This window comes from Chaetodon trifascialis, chromosome 5 (genome assembly GCF_039877785.1).
Source record: "Chaetodon trifascialis isolate fChaTrf1 chromosome 5, fChaTrf1.hap1, whole genome shotgun sequence".
In the NCBI taxonomy this organism is placed as follows: Eukaryota; Metazoa; Chordata; class Actinopteri; order Chaetodontiformes; family Chaetodontidae; genus Chaetodon; species Chaetodon trifascialis.
Genome location: NC_092060.1, coordinates 13071950 through 13088234, shown reverse-complemented (window position 1 = coordinate 13088234; position 16285 = coordinate 13071950). Strand labels below are relative to the sequence as shown.

At 44.1% G+C, this 16285-nt stretch overlaps 1 protein-coding gene across 5 annotated transcripts in view; it reads right to left on the bottom strand.

The window, feature by feature from the left end:
• Window positions 1-16285, bottom strand: part of pdlim7 (PDZ and LIM domain 7) — a 33031-nt gene that overhangs the window by 9618 nt on the left and 7128 nt on the right. For 3 of the 5 annotated variants that reach the window (XM_070962379.1, XM_070962381.1, XM_070962380.1), the window contains exons 3-5: window positions 13117-13268; window positions 7714-7741; window positions 6590-6786 (exon numbers count right to left, since the gene is read on the bottom strand). In XM_070962379.1, coding sequence (XP_070818480.1) covers window positions 6590-6786; window positions 7714-7741; window positions 13117-13268 — 377 coding nt within the window. Of the gene's footprint in view, window positions 1-991; window positions 1241-2280; window positions 2318-2776; window positions 2932-3464; window positions 3507-4042; window positions 4060-6589; window positions 6787-7713; window positions 7742-13116; window positions 13269-16285 lie in introns of those variants that run through there. The other 2 variants (XM_070962383.1, XM_070962382.1) reach the window with 2 other exon arrangements.

Below are 16285 nucleotides of genomic sequence, written 5' to 3'. Positions count from 1 at the left end.
ACATTTTGTGTCTAACTTGCGATTCAATCTTTTCCCTCTCATATAGGCCACTGTACTGTAGCAATTACTTAATTATTACTAAATATGATCTGTTTTTTATTAGGTTTTAAATGCTCTTGGATATTTTAATTCCAAGCAAGTGCAGCGGACTACAGGCTCCTCACTGTGCACCTCTGCACTACACGACCGTGTGTTTCTTCATGTGTGCATGCCCATTTGTTGTTTTTATGCCTGACTGCACAACAATTTTCTCTCTGAGGCAATAAAAGTAAACTTGAACCCTGATCTTCGCGAAAGCCCCACATTAATTCAAGAGCTGCATGAGTAAGGAAGAACTTCTACATAATCATTTTTGTTCAACACCCCAGGAAAGTAAAGAAACTGTTGTGACTCAGCTCAAGAAAGACAAGAGAAATAAGATTTGGATAGCAAGAGATGCATCCTTTTAAGCTTGAATACAATGAATAAACAAGAAGAAAAGAAACACAGACAAAAGGACAGAGAGGCAAGAGCTGCTTTTTTCAGATGTTTTATATTTTTTGATGACAGCAGAAAAAAAAACAAAAGTACAGATTTATCTTCCTTTTCTTTCTTATTGGTTGGAGACGCCTACGAGATGAGGGGATCAGAAATGAACACTCTAAAAGGATGAGGACCTCGATAAAGGGAAACAGGCAGAGGGAGACAGACAGATCAAAAAGGAGGGTCTGAACTTCACAGTCAAAGAAGAGTAAGAGCAGATAGACGCTTCCCACTGCGGCGACCCCCTTTCCCACCTTCCCACCAGTTTACTCCAAGTAACACAGTGTGAAATGGAAAACAGGCCTATAGACACAGTGATCCACAGTGTTGTCAGCAATCATCAAGACAGAAATTCACAGGGAGATCTTACACTTAGGCTCAGTATGCAAGGTTCCACTTTGGGCTTTGTCATCTAGGCTATGGTTCTTCTATTTTTGGTTTGCTTTTCTTTTTTTCCCCCAAACTCCTTTTTCACCTCATCCGTAAACCGAAGGGTGAATTTGTTAACTGCCATTGGACGGTCGGCTATCTTCGTCGTCTTTGTCACATAGTCGTTGCGGTGTGGCTATCACTAGCAGGCTCTGGCTGGGCTCTGCAATCCCATGGCATCTAGGATGTCGCTCAGGATTTGATATTGAGGGCGCGAGCAGACCTGTCGTGGTGCCAATCCCTCAGACGGGCGTAGCGGGGACTCTGAATCTCAGTAAGGAACTTTTCCCTGACGGCAAGCAGCACAGATATGAAACAGAGATAGACAGGAAGGAAACAGATAGTAGGGAAGAGAAAACATTTATGAAAAGGAACAAGAGGGAGCAGAAAGTGGAGTAAAGTGCACACAAAGGTGAAAGAGTAGTGGAGAAATTAAACAGGTTAAACAGCAAGGACAGACTAAAGTGTGATAGGTTTGAAAGGCACATATTAAGCTGAACTTGAAGGAATTGTTTGCCATTCTGGGAGAATATTCACTTTCTTGCCAAGAGTTAGATGAATGACTTGCATTTCTGTCTCTTAAATATGAAGCTACAGCCAGCAGGTGGTTAGCTTAGCTTAGCACAGACTGGATACAGGGGGAAACTGCTAGCTTAACTCCAAAGGTAACAAAATCTGTCTAAAACACACCTCTGTCCATCTTGTTTATTTAATCATACACAAACCAAAGTGTAAAAATAAGAGCCTGTGGTTTGTGTGTGTGTGTGTGGGGGGGGGGGGGGGGGGTTACGTGCTGTACTACATCTTGGCTGAACACAGTCATTACCCAGAATCTCTGCTGGATGCCTGGAAACCTCACGGCGATGACAAGACTCAAGCAGCTGAGCAATCGTCCGGCGCAGGTAGAGATTTTGTTACCTTCACTCGGGGCCAGCCTGTTTCTCATTTCCAGTCTTTATGCTAAGCTAAGATGAGCTAACCAGCTGCTGGCTTATTAGCTGAAGTACAGACATTAGAAGGGTATCGAACTTTCCATTTCCCTCACTGCAAGAGAGTGAGGAGCTCATTTCCCCCAATGCTGAACCACTCTTTAAAAGCAAAATCACGCCATGAAACAGATTCTGGTTCTAATAATACAAAAGCGTGTCCGAATCACACCACACATGCCAGAGTTCAAAGCAACAAAATTCTAGCGACAACATATAAAGGTAGATTTAAAAAGTTCTTTTAAATAGCTGCCAAACTGAAGCTTCCACACACAAACGCACAAATACAATCACTTGTGACTGAGGGCGTGCACGTTCAAACGAATGGCACTCAAGTTTTTACCTGGACCTCTTCATGGTTTCATCATCTGGGTCCTGCACTGAGAGATCCAGGAGAGACACACATCAGCATGCCTTACTGACACACACACAGCCACTGCTCTGACGGACAGCTGATCACACACCGACCCAAACACGTAAGTAACAGTACTCATTATATTAAACGGGGCTGTCCCTACATAGCCGCTGTTGTAATAAACAACATCTAGATGTGCAGTCGATCTGTCAGGCTGTCGTGATAAACTAGGTGTCACTGAAGACAGCAGCCACCTGACAGTTGAAGCCCCTCTCTGAAAAATGGACACCCCCTGTTATCCACCTTCCACGTGTCACATACTCTGCTGTCAATCTCGCTATGATCAGATCGCATCAGATCAACCGTTCAGTCGCGGGGCTCCACCTTCACCTCCTCTTGACTACCAGGAGAAGCCTCCCCTCCCAACCCATCAATCTCAGCTGTCTCAGTCTACAGAGCACGCCAGGTCCGACCCCCGACTTACTGAAGTCGGTGCCCGTGAGCTGGGCCAGGATGCGGAAGGAGCGGGACTGGGTGGTGCCGGTGCGGGGCTGCCAGTCCTCAGTGTCCTGGATCAGCCTCTTCTTGCTGCGGTCGTTGGGGATAAAACAGGGCAGGTTGTCCACCCTGAGGCCGTGCCTGCACACACACCCAGCAGCAGCACACGGCAGGCGAAGGTTAACACAACCTCATGAGAGACTACCCACTCACACCAAGCCAGCCGATCAGGTGACCTTGAAAAAAGGACCTCCCGAGCAGATCGTGCACTACTTAATGCTCAGCATCACGGTCACGCAGTGAGTGAGCTAATGGACATCCATTACTAAGATTTCTCCTGGGTGCACTGTAAACTCTCATAAATGAACATTACCACATTAGAGATTATATTTTTAACTGTCATTAGAGGAAAGCTGTCAGACTATAGTACCTGGAAACATTTTACTAGATATTAAAGCTTTTCATTTGACAAACAAGACAAGAAGCACCACAAAACATGCTTTTCATTTCAAGCAAATAGAGGATGAAAGATGAGCGTTAATCATGAACTGGGATCGTTGTGTCTGTCTGTTCTGTAAACTCAATCTTTGAATCTACTCTATTGTCGTCATATGCAGCCTGGCCATTTTAACTTAGTAAGCTGACAACACAGCCTGCATGCAGCTGCCCCTTACTTGGACTGTTGGTATATATCATCATAGTAAGTTGCTTCAGCCCTGTAGAATAGACCAAAGATCAAATGAAGTGAACAAAGGAAAGACAGAAGATAGAGAACTCAATACAAAGGAAGAGATTTTGATGAATAAAAAGCTTTAAGACATTATGGTGAGGTCTAATTGTGTCCTGGTTGTAGCATTAAATGGTCCAATATAAAGAATGAGGTGGGAAATGGTTCAATTTAATAGGTGAATTATGAGCACATGGTTGCATGGATTGTAATAGAGCCATAGTTCCCAACCTGAGGATGGGAGCTCCAACGAGGGGTTGCAAGATAAGCCTGAATGAATGAGCCTTATGCTTTCAGACTATGCTCTAATCTAATCCATTTGTAAACAACCGGATGATTTTAAGTTACTCAAATATAACAGAAACAAATCTGTCCACACTGCTTTGTTAACAGAGCTCACATGACACAAAGGTTGGGAACCGGAGCAATAAAGGATGAGAATTACTGAGTGAATGACTGTTTAAAAGGCAAACAAGCAAATGTGACTTTGTGCTGGACTGTGAATGAAAAAAGAAATGTACTAACTTGTCAGGATTTCCCATCTGCAGCGTTCAAAGAAAAAAAGGAAAACAGAAAATGAGAGAAACGGGTCAGAGTGCAGCTTTCGAGCTAAACCGAAGGAAAACGAGAGAACGTCAATAAACACCATAAAAGAAGACCGAAAACACTGCAGAATGCAGAAAACATGCAAAACAGTGGCACGAGACATGCTGTTACTGTCACCAGGCTGTGTGAGAGAAAGATGGCATTGTTTGTCTGTCACATCATCTATTGTTACCCTGACCCAAAATGACTCAGTCAATTTGGCACAAACCCTTTGGCCCGACGCTCCTCTCATCTGTGCACAAATGCTTTCAGAGTTACGCAAATGGCTGGAGCATTTGGCAAAAAAAACTAAACAGAAAACACTGCCTAATTTAACAGCACAGCTCGAGTCTAATTTATCATGTGCTCCGATGTGCTGTAAACAACAATAAATGCCACAGCAGTGACGCATCATGATGTCAGAGTAAGCTCTGATCACACACAACCTGTTCCGCCACGACGGGTTCAGACACATTAGATGTGCTGTTTGCACCAAACTGTTTGCTGTCTGGAGAAATCCAACTACGTCTTCATCAAAAGCAGGCTGACCGTCGTAATTAGGCTCTCGTCTTCTCAAGGATTGGCTGGAGGGACGTGTTTGGGCCATCTGCAGAGAAACTTTACAACCGTGTGAGCCCTCTCTAGAGAAAGCAAGCAAGGCCGCTTAAATAATCCAGTACCGGGGCAGTAAAAGCTTTGTGAGAACGCAGCACAATTTATGAGCGAGGCTAAATACAGCAACAGACCGCATCTCACCAATGGCTGCAGTCAGGCCACTACCATGACCCAAATTACAGGAACCAGACTGGCCTATCCTTGAAGACCAGCTCATGCCATTTCAGGATCGTTTAAGACCTCTTTTTGATCCGTTCCTGGAATCCTTGTAAAATCTGAAAACCGAACGGAAAAATAAAAACTGGACAATACAGATTTTTATTGAATGTGTTTCACAGCGAGAGCTTGGTCACGAGAACATTAACTTCATTTTAATACAAGGCCGAAGTGACAGCAGCTTTGAAATCAAGTTACTGTTTTTTGTTTTTTTCTATTTCAATAATTTACAACCTTTTGTTCTGTTGTGGCGACCCCTGCTCTTCTGCTGTCTGTCTACAGGTGTGCAAAAGTTTTACTCCTTTAATAATTTACAACCCAAAGATCAGAAACCAAACTGAATGAAGTTCTGGAGGCGAGACTGAAGATTCACTCTTCCAAAACCGCCACATATGAGATGGGCTCCATCTTAGAGCTGGTAAGACCTCATTTCAACTTTGGACCCATAAAATTTATTTCACTCATAAATTTAGTAAAAAGATGCACCGCGATCAAGACTTTCCATCTCGACTCCTCTGGCTGCGTGGCCCTGTAATTTCTACAGTGAGCTAAATGCAGAGAGAATCACGCACGTGACATCACCGCAAGCTTAAATCACTTTTAAGGATAACACGAATGCAGAGATGAAATCAGATGTATTATTTGAGGTATGACTGGACTGATGTTTAAAAGCTGAGAGACACAATTTAGTCTGAAGTTTACACCGAGTCAGCTCCAAGCGTTTTCACGGACTTTAAAATCCTTTCTTCCCAGCGTATTACTAACTGGAGATGGAACATACAAGTAATTATCCAGTCAGTCAATAACCCCTCTGTTGAAACAGCAAATCACTTTTAAAGAGGTGGACTGTTTCGCAACAAATGATTCATTCCTCCAGGCTTGCAGGTCAGAGTTTGTGTGATGCGTTTTTTTTTTTTTTACCGAACTTGAAAGTCTTGCTTTTTAGTATTTCTCACACATATAGTGAGGATGATGTGAACAAAAATGGAGAAAATTCCCCATGTACAAAAAGAAATCACAACTTCTACCGCAGCCCATAAAAAACCTAAATACAAGCAGAGAAAAACAAAACAGGTTTCACAAAACTGTGACTGATTAGTGACACATCCGTCACTAATCTCTGCAAAGCTGCGTTCGTCATCCGATAAATTCCATCGTAGAGGTTTTTCAGCTGGAGGAAGCCAGCCTGGATTGTCAGCTAATATTACCTGCTATGCAAACAGAGCGTTCATTCTCGTCTGCGTGATAAAGTCTTTGTGGTCTGTTTTAACCTCCTGCTTTTTCCCCTAAATTATCCTGTGGCCTGAGTCTCTCATGACACCATCTATAACGGCAGCTCATCACTGCTGCTGTGTTTAGCGATAGCATACAAAACACACCATATGCTTGCCATCTTGTTTCTTAAACGATTGGCAGACAGCAGAGTGATTAAGTTGATCTCAGCAGTGAGTCAGCATACATTTGTTATGTTGATCTCAATATGTGACAAAATCTTTGGCAAAACACTGAATTCTTAACATAATGCAGTTTGGAAATCCTGAGAGAGTCATTTGAAAACCAGAAAAATGAGATGTCACAAAAAAAAAAAAACCACCATTAAAACCACATGAGTCACATTGCGGTTCCAAAGGTAATGGTGTACATTTATCCACCTACCCATTCTGTGGCTGCTGCATGCTGGCACGGCCCTGTGAGCGCGGAGTGTTAAGTTTAGGCGAGTAGGCCACAGGTTTAATAGCAGGTCCTGAGCTGGCACTAGCACCACCTGCTGTAAATGGCCTCGCCATCTTGTTAATTGTTGTGCTGGGGGCAAAGGAGTACTTTGGCTGAACAGAAGCTGGAGCAAGCGAGTCCTACGAGGGTGTGGGAGAGGGAGAGAGAGAGTGCGGCACAGTGGGCACGACATGCAGTTAGACATCTTTGACACACGGTAAAAGTTCCTTCTGCTGTTGCACAATCCCAAGCTTTACGTTAAGAAAGCTTCCAGCGCGGCCCAGTATGTTCTCATAGAAAATGACTCCTGTGGGCTGCAGGAGCGGCTCTGTCGAAGCCTCCCAGCTTTTCTCTGCACACTGAAGAAGTGCTTAAGAAGTGTGAATACAGCCATTTTATTTGTGTTGGCAGGCTGCCACGAGCTGGCCAAAGTAATCTGCTACTGCCGGTATAATGAAAATGCTCAAAGTGAGAAAATTGTCATATTTGACTGACATGTCTCTCTAATGAGACTTCTCACTGAGTGTTATGCACGGACTGCAAAAGAACACCTACTCGAAATGGAACACTGACTTTGTGAAAGTATTATGTTCCTGCTGCTTTACTAAAAACAGCGTGCAGCACAAAGCAGTTCATGACACCATTGCACTACTCAAGCTGTAATCAGTTGGGCAAGTGCTGCAGCTCTCGAGGGTTTGACAGTGAAACTAAACGCATCAGCGTTACTCCACTATCAGGGATTGTGCAAGGCATCACAAAATGAACCACAGGAAAAATTCCAAAGGCAAAATTCACGACACTCCATCCAGAAAACAGCTCATTTATGGGCTCACTGATGCTTTGCTAATGCGCAGTGCATGGACTCTGTGTGAGCTTGACAGGTGACTCAGGTGAATCCGATGAATTTAAACACAAAGTGACACAACGCAATGTTGAGGCCAATTGTAAGCAACGATTAAAGGAAGTTTCCAATTGATATGTCACTGTAGTCCAGCAGCAGAGCATGCCAAAGCATCCAGGTGTTCAGGCAGGGGTGAACTCAGGCTTTCAGGCAAATACGGTCTTACCTTCTGGTCTCCACCCGCTTTGAAAGCTCTGTGAAAAGAAAAGACGGAGACAGCTATTAGTGCATGCAGTAAGATGAAACATCAGCTTCATATTGCACAAAGACTAACACTTAATATCAGACACGACATTGTCAATGGCTTACACGGCTACCTCAGTTATAAGTTACAGTAAAGTTGTTTTGGAGGAAGGAATAAAAGAGGCCTGAAAACGGCCATTACAATTATCCAACGTGTCATAAAACTGCATGAGCACACATACACAACAACCAAGAAGCAGCAAATTCTGCTGTTGGATGGAGGATGTTTACACCTGACAGTTCGTTTCTAACCTTTGTTTTCATATCTGAACATGCGGTTTAGATAATTGGGTTAAACTGGACTTGTTTGCTCATGTTGCTTGTGTTGCCATGGACTCCACTGTAGAGCTGTCTCCGGCTGGCTGCCCTTACACCCATATCTCAACAGTTAACCTCATCAGTGAAGAGCCTACAAGCCATATATGATGGGAGCAAACAACCAGGTCTTAAAAACGCTGACATTTTCTCTGTGGTGAGCATCATAAGCACCAAAACCTCACCGCAGTTCACATACTCATGGCCCGGCTGCAGATTTACCCACCACGGTGCTGTAGACTTGTACACTCTGAATCCCAGGATTCACATTACTGTGACGCCTTTGCTGACTGGAGCAGCGCAGCAGACGGTTCATTAAAGTTTCTTTACACATTAAACATGGAGGCACCCTGCTTTACACTGCAGCTGGCTCCTTAAAAAGCGAAAAACGAACCATCCACCGACCAATGTTTGCATGCGACACAGAGCTGAGGAATGAACCAGCTCTGCAGTCGCCCTCATTGTTGCAGGCTGCAGTCGCACACAAACAGCGCTTCCCGTGACAATGAGGAATGAATAAGCGCTCGTGTTGTTGCCTGCACAACCACTGGCGGAGCGACGGCAAAGACAGGATGCCGGCAGGGCCGTATTGAGAGAGGAGCGAGGGGAAGGCACACAGACATGTCTGCGCCTGTCACACTTCTGGGAAGGCAGATCCGGGTGACGTTCACTGCGCTTCAGCTCGCCTTAACCCACAATTTGATGAGTCACACTTAAAAACAGGGATCTATGCGGAATGTGTATGACAGCTGCCATCCACTGTGTTTACTTTGGCAGACTAGAACGAACAAATGTGGGAATGATTAAGTCACCGTTTCATGGAATAAGTCAGATTGCTTGGACCGTGTTTGACCTGCGCTGGGACTGAATATCCACTCTCTGAGATCATTTCCTGCCTCATTTCACAGGTCACTTATTTTAGCCGATGCATGCTTGGCTTTCTGGCTGATGTTAGATAAACTCAGAAGTTTCGCCACAAAAAAAAAAAAAATCTCCCATGATACTGTAATCAACTTTGCACACATCACTGATACACTCCAACCACAACCCGCTGACAGTGAGCATTGAATATGGACAAAGAGCGTCCTTGTAGAGGCAACATGATCTCATTCGGTTGAAGAAAGAAGAAAATCTATTGCCCATATTGTTTTGATTCCACTCCCTATAAAAAGGCTCAGGATAAAGCCTAAACCTTACCATAAAAGAAGACGGGAGATGATCACTGGTGTTGAACAAAATGAGGCACTAAACCAAACAATGGACCATATCTCTTCAGCATGCGGCCGTCCTCTCTTGACGTGAAAGACGCCGTGGACAGCAGCCAAGATACGAATAAATAAAAGTGACAATAGCTCCTCTCTGAGAAGTGTTTCAGGAAAACAATATTTGCCTGTCTTCCAGAACAATGCAATAATAATAGGAGAGGGCGAGATGAAGAAAGGAGACTGGGGATTCATGGGAAAAAAAGGAGTGGAAGAATGTGACATATTTACACTAGCTGGACTCCACAAGGAGATGAGAAACAGAGGAGAAAAGCCACATGATGGAGGGAAAGTATTGCTGATGTTAAGTAAACATGCTGGCTTATTAGAGGTCCATCAAAACAGCACACCACTCCATCGGAGACAAACGAGGAAAGCCACTTTTATTTAACGGATTCATGACCTGTTTGATGGAAAGGTGCAGCCACAGCATGGGTTTGAGCATTTCACTCGACGCATCATGAAGTTTAAATAAAGAGCTGGAACCTGCTGATGCAGAACACATGTATGTGTGAGACATTCGACTGTAACACTGTAGGTGTTATTCATGAAGCATTCAACTCAAAAACTCCACTAATCTGCTTCATGTGGAGCGCGTGGGTGTAGTCTGACCACAGACGATTCAAACGCTGCCAAATTCCGATTAGCGCATGGGAATACGTGACATAACTGAGGCCTGCGGACTTCAAACCAGCGAGAAGAACACACACCGAACGCCACAGACAAATATCTCTCGATTCAAATAACCGAACCGTGGCGTTGTTCCTGTCTGCTTCTCACTCTGAAACTCCAACCCGTGAGTCTGCTGCTCCCTCTCCCTCACAAACCTTTTGAGGCATTTGGCACGTTGAAGTGCAGTGTGACCTCTTTCTGCAGGAAAAACAAAGGCATGCAATATGAGCGATGTGTCTTGTTGGGTGTCTGGAAAACAGGGTTGCAGCCTGATCCTTTATACAATCTCCATGGCATCTTACTCCCAGCCTTTGATCCCCCAGAGAACACTGTCTCTCCTCTGCTCTACCTCCACCCACCCATCATCTTTCCTCTGTTGTTCTGTCTCTCTCTTCATCTGTCTTTTAGTGTTTTTGCCCATCTTTAGTCTTTGACGCCAATAACACCGTTATCTGTTGTACTCAACACCTGCTCGAAAATTGGGCTGCGGCTAATGATTGCTTTCATTACAGATTAATATGCCCATTATTTTCTCTATTGAATCCTTTCACTTCACAAAATGTCAGAGAATAGTGATAAATGTCCCTCTGAATTCCCACATTTCTCCAGGTGATGTCCTTAAATGCCTCGTATTGTCCAACTTCAATTCACTTTCAGCTGCTTTATTACATAAAGCATCCTCACATTTGAAAACCAGCCAGTGTTTGACGGGGCCCGATGGATCTGTGCGGAGACATCTACGCTGCATGAACGAGAGAGGCGCCGGGCATATGTATGTTGGACAATACACAGCAAATATCCACCATGATCTCTAAATTGGAAACTACTGGTTCATGTTTTGTCTTCTGGACAGTCATAAATCACCTGCGGCTGGTCTGACTCTCAATAAACTAAGTCAGCTTGTCAGAACTTAACAGCTGAGTCTCTTGGCAGGCGACGACAAAATGAAGTAGATGTGAAAATAGTCCTGTTACAGCTGTGATCACAACCTCTGCACCTATGAGTATTGCACAATCAAAATGAGTCTCATGACTGCAGCAAGGCTCATCTTTATTACTTAACAAGTCTGCACTTTCTCATTTTGGGAAGGCTTCATGCTCTTAAATGGTTACATCTATCTCTTTTTGGGAGGGAAACCTTTTTCTTGTAATTAAGCCCCTGATGAAACATTTTGGCTTTTACTCTCCAGAGATACTTTATCAGTCAGGGATTTCTGGCAGGAGTTATGTGAACAGGTATGAGTGCTGCCTGTATGAAGGTTATCCAGTGCTAATTAAATAACTCGAGCAATATGAAGACATTGATTTTCCTGGCTCACACTTAAGAACAAAGTGTGTTAATCTGAAGTAAGAGTTTCTCTAATTTCATTACAAAGCTGAGGCATAATGGAAGGGATCCAAGGCTCCCACTGCAAAAGCTTCATTTCAATAGAACAGAGGCCAGTGTGTCCGCCTGGCAGCATTTGGCATGCGATCTGCTGCTAAGTGCAGACGATGCACCCCTGCTCTTCCTTCTTTAAGATGAGTGCTGAATACTGCTGTGATGCCAAGCTAGAAAGAATTCAGAGAGCATGTGCCTCCAATAACGCACAATGCTCGTGTTACTTAAATAAAAGACGATGCTCAATACATATATTGATTGGTGACAATGTTGAAATCCAGACAACACCTACAGTAAAGTCAGAATATTTGTTTTGCACAAGGTTTAACTGTGTAAAATATATAGAGTCGCAGCCACTCTGTTGCAGCTTTTTAAATCTATCATGTTGCTGTTACGCTGCCTATGAGCAAAAAGCCACCAATTTTGCAGGATATCTCTGGGTTGATACGTGCACCTGTCTTATGAATGTGGCACAATGCATTCAAAGCATTTGGCAATTTGTTTCAACTGGGCCATGCCAGCAAGACTTTGGCAAACATTTGGAGGAAAACAGCAGGGGATGAACAGAAAAACCTAAAAATAGACCACCTAAATATGCACAGTACCAATTCTGTGTGGGATTTCTAAAACCATGATTCCACAAAAGTTGGACGCTGTGAAAAACATTAAAAAGAATGTGCATCTTTTTTGACATTTACTCACTTGAAAACGGTACAAAGACAATAATTTAATGTTTCATCTCATTGACTTAATTGATTTTTGGAAATATCTGCTTATTCTGACAGTTGGGACAGGAGCGCTAAAGACTGGCAAAGTGGTGGAATGCCCCAAAAACACCTGTTTGGAACATTCCACAGGTAAACAGGTTGATTGGTAACAGGTGATAGTGTCATGATTGGGTATGAAAGGGGCATCCTGGAAAGGCTCAGTCACAAGGCTGGAGCGAGGTTCACCACTCTGTGAACACATGAGAGTGATATTGATTTAACTACATGGGCTCAGGAGCACTTTGCATTCTGTTTTATTCCTGTTTTACCAACGTTTTTGGAATCAGGGTTGTAGAAAGAGTAATGAAACTGCAGTTTGTAAAAATCTGTGTAGGTGGATTTGGGCACACCTTTATGCACATATGCAGGTCAGTCCAGGAATCCAGGAAAAAAAATTTTCTTCTAAGTCTCACAGTTCAGGATTTATGAGCAACAACATAAAGTGATTTCTAAACTACCATATGGTAAAGCTGTCTGTACGGACACCTAGTTGGATCTTTGCATTTCTAACTTTTCACTAAAATCCACTGAAATCTGTTGTGTGGTGTTTGAGATATCCTGTTAACTCCTGGAACAAAGAGACAAACACAACTGAAAACCTCCCCGGCAGGAATAGCTACTTTCTCCACAGCATTTAGTCAGGCCGTGACTTATGAGTCAAATGAAACGCAAGCCCAAGACTCTCTCTAAAGTGAATTTAAAAATGAAATAATGGAACGTGTGTGACGATAACTTTAAAACCAATGTGTTTAGCAACTATCTGTCACATGGAGACAAATTTCAAGGACATTAAGGTGTTTTATCTCTCCAAAGAATGAAAGAGGATGTGCGCTGGGTGGTGATTTATGCTGCTGTGTTTGACCAAGATAAAACGGAGGGTGAGCGATCATGGGAGTGCTCTGTTGCATCATGCATTGCCTGATGACTTACTTGCTGAGGGTGAGGGTGAGGGAGTCTGTTGCTGCTCTGATCTTGTTTTGTGCCTCCACATGGGTCATGTCCTCGGCATTAGCTTCGTCGATGGACACCACCCAGTCTCCCACCCCGACACCGGCCTGAGCTGCCTTCCCGCCCGGGGTCAGCTGGAGAAAAGAAAACACAGGAACACGACGCACGCAGATGTTAGAGGACAGAGGGAGATGAAGGATATGTAAGAGGAAACATGTTACAGGGGCAGATGCATGGCCATGATGGCACACCGCTAAGCATCCTTCCTGGTCGTCTCAAAAAAGAAAACATTTGAGGAAAGTACTTAAAATGCCATCATCTCATACCGATCAGCAGTTGAAAGCAAAGCGCAGGAAATCTAAACACACAAAAGGCTGCCGCAACATCTGTTAACAACGCAGTTAACAGTTTGTCAACTCAGGGAGTCTGTGTGTCTGGGTCTGACAAGCCAGCCGTGATATTTCACTCAACGCCACCGAGAGCACGCTGTGGGTCATCGTGATGTCATCAGAGGATGATTTACCACAGATGTGACTTCAGACTATGAAAGAGCTGCAGACAGAGACCATGTGTTACACATCGTCATATCATTTACTGGAACAACCCAACTACTTTTTCCATCCGCACAGGTAGGTCATTGGCCAGCCTCGCTGACAAAAGAATGACATCATCCTGTCGGGGCTGTCATGTGGACCGCAGAGTCAGAGATGGAGTCTTGTTTCAAACAGGAAACACTCAACTTAGTCTGTATAGGTAGTGATGGTGTTCTACATGCACACAGACCATACTGTCTGCTGAGTATATTAGCGGTTCTGGAGGACACAGCAGAAGTGCCAAATCGTGTTTAGTAAGGGCTTAGTCAGCTTGCCCATGCGGCTTAATGAAACTCGAGGCTTGTGTCAAATTCTCAGATAACTGGAGTACAAAGTGTTCAGCATCAGATAAGTGAGCGGGTGCCAGGATTTCTGGTGAAAAAACCCCCCTCTGATGTCATGGATCCCTGCAAATGTTAGCTCATCAGAAGCTCAGAGGACTCAGCGGTTCAATCAATACTTTCTGCCATGTTCAGCTAAGCTATCACACTCGCCGCTTTGATTCTGCACATTAAACATAAACACTCGCATGAGCGGGGAGGTAATGTGTTCTGCGCGCCGATGGCAGCTCAGGCTGAAAAAGGACCTCGCATCCCAAAAAGACGGCGCCGTTAAAGCCTGCCTCAAATCAAAACACTGCAAAGCTAAAAATAGGGAGCGATGCATTCCTCAGAGGCAATCCAAGCTACAGTTATTTTACAGCCAAGTTCAAACATCACTTTAATTGCCTTTGATTTGCACTCACTGGAAGCAATTAGAGGGGTTAAGGAAGAAATGATTTCTCCAGTTTGGAAAGAACTTCAAAGTTTTAACAGCTTACACTGGGGAAAAACAACTATGACATGGACACAAGTGACAGACTCTGAAAAGGGGCACAGCCTGGCATGATGCCACTGAGGTTCACGACAGAGAGCCCCAGCCCTCTGCCTACTACTACACCAACAGCAAAACTCGAGCACCTTGTCATTTTACCAAAATGAAACAATGATCTTGTTAGCGTTTAACAACATTTCCCAAGAGCCTTAGCCACAGAAGCACTGTCAAAGCCTCAAGTAAGCTGTCATTGTTTCATTAATTTAATTAAAAATGAAGCGGTGTTAAACTACTCGCCATGTAGCATAGAACATGAACAGAAGGGCCCGTCAGTGTGACTGTGAAAGAATGAAATGAAGCTACTGCAAGTTAACCCTGAACTGAGGTGGGAAAGTTATTCTATTTTTGATTAAAGAAAAAAAAAACCAGACAGGTGAAGAAATAAAAGGGAGACTTTGAATAAATGTGGAAAAAATGGTTTGATGAATATGAAAATGATGGACATCATTTGGTATGCAGACACCAGATCTCAACCCAGCTGAACACCAGTGGGAGATTATGAGCAGTGTGTTACACAGCTACACTCTCACACCACCATCACACAAGAGTGAAAGGGTGGTGTTCATACCTGCAGCAGAGTTGCAGAGACCTGGAGCTCTGAAGCGGTTTGGGAGGCTCGTGGTGGCCCAGCACCTAACTCAGACGTCGCATGTCGGTGCTGCATTCAATTTGTCACCCGTCTGTGTTTAATGCAAATTTACAAACCATAATTGAAAATTTGACCTGTACCGCTGACCTCTAAAAGTAAAATGAGATTAAGAGGGAAAAAAAGAGAATCTATGAAGCTGCAAAGATTGTCGACTGTGCGTGCATGTGTTGGAGTGAGTTGAGGGACTGACGGACATGGACACCTGTGCTCCTGGCTCAGGTTCAGAGTGCAGCTGCTCCCTCACTTGAGAAGGCAGCAGTTAAAGTTGCTGCGCTCAGGCCTTTGGTTGGTGGGTGGGGGGGGGGGACAGAAACCCAATACCCCCCCCAACAGTTTGTCAATACGGCGAAGGACAGTGGAAAACATGTTCCTGAATGCACCGTACCTCACAGCAACCAGGGAGCTAACATGATGGTGCAGCCGCCATGTATGATAACACCACACAGCAGCGATTAGAAAACGATGCCTTTTTGATATGGCCAGTTCCTCTAACACACGGTACAAACGAGAAGCAGGCTCATCCTCTCCCGCATTGATTTTGTGCAAATATGAGTGGAACTCACCTCACATTCATGGCATGACGTTTGTGCAGCTGAAGATATTCACAACTGCAGGGCTAGCCTAACGGTTAGTAACCCGTTTCAAGGCTTTTTGGCAGAGCACAGCAGCAGAGCTGCTTTGGTATGCTATTGAATTTCAAAGCATTAGCCAAACTTTCAAAATGCATCATCTTGAATTCACCTTTGAAGCGCTTCCCTTAACCGACCCTGCAGGTGAACCAGGGCCTCATATTCGCCCCGGGCTAGTTACTCCTGTTTTGGCTAAACTAATAATGCACTAAAATTTATCTATGGCTGTAGATATACTGGCCATGCAACTCTGCACCAGCTCACTTTTATTCTTTCCATGGCTATTTGGGGGCCGAGAGACAGTCTGTCCTTACATCACTCACACGGCACAGCTGATGCAAAGCCATAAATATCCCTCTGAGAAATGGAAAACCAAACCTGCAAGTATGTGGTTCCCCCCATAATGA